The sequence below is a fragment of the Hippoglossus stenolepis genome, chromosome 14, assembly GCF_022539355.2.
Source record: "Hippoglossus stenolepis isolate QCI-W04-F060 chromosome 14, HSTE1.2, whole genome shotgun sequence".
NCBI classification, from domain to species: domain Eukaryota; kingdom Metazoa; phylum Chordata; class Actinopteri; order Pleuronectiformes; family Pleuronectidae; genus Hippoglossus; species Hippoglossus stenolepis.
Window position 1 is genome coordinate 21,243,855 of NC_061496.1, and position 6,584 is coordinate 21,250,438.

General features: G+C 43.3%; 1 protein-coding gene across 1 annotated transcript; it reads right to left on the reverse strand.

Moving 5' to 3' along the window:
• Positions 1 to 4,846: 4,846 nt before the first annotated feature.
• Positions 4,847 to 6,340, reverse strand: gsx2 (GS homeobox 2). The gene is made up of 2 exons (XM_035176931.2): positions 5,842 to 6,340; positions 4,847 to 5,622 (listed from the first exon to the last, which is right to left on the reverse strand). The coding sequence occupies exons 1-2, from the start codon at positions 6,215 to 6,217 to the stop codon at positions 5,282 to 5,284; spliced, it is 717 nt and encodes a 238-aa protein (XP_035032822.1). The 5' UTR covers positions 6,218 to 6,340; the 3' UTR covers positions 4,847 to 5,281.
• Between the last annotated feature and the right edge of the window lie 244 nt (positions 6,341 to 6,584).

Here is a 6,584-nt window from a genome sequence, read left to right on the forward strand (position 1 = left end):
GCGACCTGTAACTGATTCAATGTTACAGTCCACCCTCCTCCTCCTCTCCTCCACCCCCCTCCCTCAGAAAAAAAAGTAATCATCTGGCTCAAAGTAAATAACTCTCAGGAAATGACACCCCCCCCTTCTAGCGCCGGACCCCTTTTCAAAGTAAGAGTCCGTTTCGGGGTGAACATGCAGATGGAAATGTGAGCGGGCACGAGCGGGCAGAGGGTAATTTTCGCGAGGTTTTATTCGGATAGGAGAAGTTTTTTTTTGGAAGAAAAGTAAGTGGTGAACATTTGAGGGACTTGTGTTTCATCTGATGGTGTTTTACGCACACAAGTCCTCACATATGCTGTTCTTTTGTGGATGAAATTGTTGGCGATTCACCTCAGTCAGATTATAACAAAACATGTTCTTTTTTTTTTTTTTTTCACAAGATGCAGTTCAGTTGTGAATGGACGGAGTTCTTGTGCATCATTCACAAAACTGTGGAGCAAAGTGTGGACAGTGGTGCGACGAGCTCATAGAGGGCGCTCCAACACCATCATAACACAAGCCACAGCTCTCTCTGTCTGTCTGTCTGTCTCTCTCTCTGTCTGTCTCTCTCTCTCTCTCTCTCTCACACACACACACACACACACACACACACACACACACACACACACACACACACCATCAGGATAGATCTTCTTATTTGCTGTGCCACAGAAAGAAAACGACCCCTGTTTAGTCGCGCACATGCGTCAGCTGTTCACCGGCTCCTGCTGCACCCCATCAGCCCCTGTTTACCCCGGGGCCCTCCTGGCGGGCATCAGGAGAATAATGGGTGCCTACAAATCAACTACCTCTGCGCACAGAAGAGGGGCATCAGACCGGTGTCTCCTCATGGAAGGAGCAGAGCCCCGGGGGCCTGGTGCACACCGACCCCCTCCCCTCCTCTCTCAGCTCTGTGCAGTAGCTTGGCGCAATTACTTCCACATGTTGCCGAAAAGAACAGTTTCCTTGTTCTCCAAACAAAGGGTCTCAACCCCGTAAGGCCGAGTTTATACCTCAGAGCGGGTTGAGCTTCTCCCTGTTATGGGATTTTCTTATATTCACCTATAAAATGTAGCTACAGGGCCTGACATAGCAAAGTTATAGTAATGTTTTTTTGTTTTGGTGCCATTGGCTTCTGTAGGAATATATGTTTAATAAAATGTACATATAACTATTATAAAGGAAATACTAAATTTCAACTAAACTTGAAATACTACCAACAATGTAAGTAAGTAATTAATCAAACTTTTCTCAGTCAAAACTCGCTTTTCCATGGCATCTAAATGTCATTATGTCCTGAGTCCCGAAATGTGTTTTAGTGACAATATAAGATGCTGAGGCTCCTCTGTGATAGTGTTGGAGCAGGATGATGTGAATATCTTTGCAGCGACCTTATGAAATTAATAGCACATGGAGGATGTTTGCAGATCCTCTGTTCAATTGATGCTGCCTCTGCCAGCGATCTCCTGTCACGCCTTCAACTGTCCACCAGGGGGCTGTGGAAAAAAATGGAAACCGTTATAAAACAAGAATAAAGGCTATAGCATCAATTGAAATGAAACGTATCAAATTGGAATTATGATACGTTTCCTTTGAAATACAAACACACGAGTGTAGCGTATAATTTCGACATATTTCATCCTTCCTGCATGTGCCCATAAGACACTAGAGGCCTAAAGCTCGAAAGTGACAACACCCTGACAAGCATAACGTGTAAAACCCGGCACGTTAATTACTATATGCACAAATATGAAGTAATACTTTATGCATTAATAAACTGACTGTTGTCTGTTTGTGATCAAGTTGGTGCTTTCCAGACGTTGTCAGTCAGCTGTGGTCAGGTCCCTCCTCTATGACCGAGACCATCTAAAACACAGCTGATGTAAAGACATGTCACGTGTTGTGTGTCGTGTGACGTGAGAAGTGTTTGAAGATGACTTCACATTGACGGTGGCCTTCGGGCGGGGGGAGCTGTCCAGCGTGCTGAAATCTCCCCACTGCCAAGACCCACTGTCTGTCTATCTATCAATCTATCTATCTATCTATCTATCTATCTATCTATCTATCTATCTATCTATCTATCTATCTATCTATCTATCTATCTATCTATCTATCTATCTATCTATCTATCTATCTATCTATCTATCTATCTATCTATCTATCTATCTATCTATCTATCTATCTATCTATCTATCTATCATCTATCTATCTCATCTATCTATCTATCTATCTATCTATCTCTATCCTATTTTTTTCTATCTATCTATCTATCTATCTATCTATCTATCTATCTATCTATCTATCTATCTATCTATCTATCTATCTATCTATCTATCTTTGAGGCAGTCATTTTACTTTGCAGAACAACAAACAAAACAAAATAAAATAGAACAAAAAAATTAGGCTGTCATATAACCAAACATTTTATCAACATATGTTAAGCTTCCAAAAATCAATTCACCGCTGTAATATCGAAGGCATTTTACTGCCTGAGGCGATTACTTGGCTCATCCCAGCAAATAAAATGTGATTTGATTTTCAATAATAACACAAATACACCAATTCTCTTGAGTTCCTGTGGCCCTGACTCCTCCTGTGTGTGAATGTAACTGACCCTGTTAATGCACAGATAGATTTAACCACTTGACTTTTTATTTCCTAAGGTCCCTTTCTCCCTTACTCACACACACGCACACAGAGAGGGGGATAGAGGGAAAGGGGGAAAGAGAGTGACAGAGAGAGAGGGAGAGAAATTCTCCCCTCAGAGAAACCAATGTTTAAATAATAGGAGGTCATCATCAGTTTAAGATGCTCCTGTAACTGTACAAAAAGACCCCACCTTCCTCCTCCACGACTCCCCACACTCAGATATAGATGAGACCCTATAGGGCACATGTGTGGAGGATGAATATCGCACCGCTGATTCATAAGTGCGCGTCTGTTCAGGAGAAGACAGCGCTGCTCCCCTCTTTTCCACACGGGCACTTCAGCTTCTCCTACTCTCTATCTCTCCGCATGAGACAGCAGCTGCAGCCGGCTGAAAAGCCCTCTTATTAATTGTCTTTTGTCATGCGTAATTGCCTCGTTTTCAATAGTGGCCGAGGCCTGACGTCGTTGGAGTGCTCTTCTTTTTCTTCTCTGAATTCGCGGATACATTGCTGTTCTTCTCATATTTACAACCCACTCTCTGCATTTTGCATTTTTGTTTGTTTTTTTTTAGCTTTTTGGGGTTAAGCAATGTGATAATACACTTTAATGGGGGTAATGGATTTGGAAGAGATAGGCAATCTACCTGAACAAACACATCTACTCTCAACATGACCTAAAAGTCTGAGGGGGAGCAGGGTGGGGGTCCTTCTCCAAACTGCGGTTTGTTCTGCTATTAATCGCTTTAAATGCTGCATTTGTCCCTCACACCTGCGAGGGAACTCTAATTCGATTAATAGGAACTTCAATATATATTCATTAGATGGCTTTCCCCCAATAATATATGATCACCAGCGGGATGTGAAAGGGGATCATTTATTCGCGCTCTGAATGGGCCTGTGTGGGACCGAGACTTCACCTGCTTCCCCTCTCAATTAGGAATGTATCCCAAACTCTGACAGAAACGAGTTAAATTAGGCGTCACCTAATTTCCAGTGGCCCCTCCTACGTAATCCCTCCTTAGAGTCTTTCTCCAATTGAGCATGCCCCCTTTAATTCACCATAAGTTGAAAGGTTCAAATAGTGCCTAATGAAACAGTGACTAAATCGTCCTCGCTCCCTCGGAGGAACCCTGTAGCTGTCTCTCAAAGCTCTGTGAGCGCACAGCCGTCGGGGGTCTCGGGCTAAATGCGAGTCCCAAGGCAGGACAATCTAACCTGTCAAAGCCTTTGCCCACTTCTATATATCCTTGTTCTGAGCTTTCGAGCAATAGCAGCATAATCAACTGACGTGAGACCGAAAACGCAATTAAACTCGCTTTGGACAAGAAAAAAATCTTTTCAAAAGCGACCATTAATGGACTATTGGCTGCTCCCCGGGGGCGTTATCGGGTACCCTTTTGTGGCCAGATCTAAGAAGAAATTACAGCTACACTTTTATATATAAACTCACTCCCTCCATTTAGAATTACACAGCTTGTAGCATGTAAATGGGGCTCTGATACCTAATGGTTTTAAATAAAATAAACCCCAAGAGTGTAGTAATATCAGCTCAATAATCATTGCAATAATAATGTTAATAGTTTTCAAATTATATGAAATACATGGGACGGTTCAAAACTGTTAAATGCACTTAAGAACTCTCCGTAAAACCTGAAGAGTTTTAAGCAGTGGCCACAGTAACTCATGGACCAAAACTCAAATGATCAAATCCAATATAATAAAAAATGTTGTTGAGAAAAATGTATCCAACAATTCTGTTATTTAAAAAAATGTAATCAATGTTGGTATTTAAGTGGGTTACATTACATATGGAAGTCTCTGGTTTGGAAAATATTGGATTTTGCATTTTCTTACACCAAGAATACTATTTCCCTCTAATTACTCCAACTATAAGATCACTGCATCCTTTTAAATATATAAAGTAAAAATGGTATGTAAATAAAGTCTTTGTCAACTTTTGGAAATTCAAAAATTAAGGGAGTGTATTTATCTGGATTAGTTTAAATTGAGGCACAGTTGTCTCAACTTGTTATTTTTTTAAATTATTTATTGTATTATTTTGCTGTGATTTTATTATTTATGTATTCATTTTCTTTTTTTTCAGTTGTAAAATGTTTGCAGTATTTGGCTCCTCACTGCTGCAACTCAACACATCATTGATCATAGTCAAAGACAAATTTAGGTCAACTCGTCATGTTTATTACAATAAATACAGATATACATAGTGTACAAATAGTTGCGTACAGGTTCCACACAGGTTAGGATTAGACTTTTTCTCGGGCTGTCTTTACAACCTCACTGAGAGTATTATGGGATATCGGACGGTAATTGAAAACTTTCACTGGGGGACATTTGACTAGACTGGGGTACATGGTGAGAACCCTGCGGGGATCAGTCTGTACAGCAGGTTTACAAATATTTCAAAAACATGAATTCACATATCTAACTTTCATTTGAACAGCGGGATGAACGTGAAGTGTCATTTTTTAACTCTTGTCAGACTTCATGCAGGAGATTTTTTCGGCTCAGACGTTGCGTGATGCCACAAGAACCCATGTGTGTAGCGGGGCAGAGCAAGTGCCGGCAGTGGGGAGTTGGGGAGTCGTGTTCCCTCAGATGGTTGACACCTCTTTCTCTTCCGTGGCAGAGGCAGGAGACAGAGACTCCTCGTCCTCTGACCTCGAATAGTCTGTGTGGCCGCTTGTGCACTTACAACCGCTGTGCGCGCTCCTCTGCGTGGCTTTTCCCTCCTTCTTGTGCTTCACCCTGCGGTTCTGAAACCAGATTTTCACCTGTTTCTCCGACAGGTTCAAATACGTGGCGATTTCGATTCTTCTGAGTCTCGAAAGATACATGTTCGTGGAAAACTCCCTTTCAAGCTCCAGGAGTTGCGTGCTCGTGAACGCCGTGCGCATCCTCTTGCCATTCTGTATGTGGCTGCTCTCAGAGGCGCCTGTGGGGAGAGACAAGCATACTTCATGTCAGACATTAAATTTCCTATCATCACTGGAAGTCTAAACCCAAACAAAGATGCAAATGACAGAGAGCGTTGTGCGTAAAATCACTGTGCGTAAAAGCCGAGCGATGGCACTCCTGTGATATCCTTAAAGTGCAGGATGGAATGTACAGAGCGATCAAACAGGTGCTGAGAGTGCAGCCAACAGGTGCTTACCAATAGAAAGACAGTGGTATCTTCTGGGGTCTGTGACGCTGAATGTGGGCGTGCAGACAGGTGTGTGTCCCGGGTGCGCGAGTGCCTGGGACTGCTGATGCGCTATCCTGTGACAGTACTGCGCCTCCGCTCCTGGGAAATGACTCTTCAGCATGGGAATGCCGCCGCGGGACGAGTGGATGTGGGACGTGACGCACATCGGACATACACAGAAAGTCCCGTTCTTCCTGGACGGACACACCGGAGCCGTGACCGCCATGACGCCCGGTGAGTGCATGCTGATGGGGATGAAGAAGTCCTGTCCCGGGTGTTCAGCAGGTCCCGGTCGCACAGTATCCTTGATGATTAAAGAATCGACGTAAAAAGACCTCGACATGACTGCGCCGCTGAGAAGTGACCGATTCGTGCGCGGAATGATAGCACTTTCTCATCTGAGCCCCTCGGGATCTCCAAAGGTGCTTATGTTTGATGGTTCAACAAAAGGGACCCCGAGGAGGGTTGGCCCTGCAGCGTCACCCACGTGCGCACCCGGCGGTAAGGGTTTATACTGTCAGCGACCCAAACCACGTGACGTCTCCCCGGGCCTCCAATCACAGCGTGCACATTTACTCTTTTTATCCCCGAATTTGGACAAAGTCTTGGACTCTAGAAAAATAAAACCAGCCACTGTTTTTATTCCAGTATCTATTTATTCATCTCATCTTTTTAGAACGCTTTAAGAAGTTCATGCACATAATTTATCT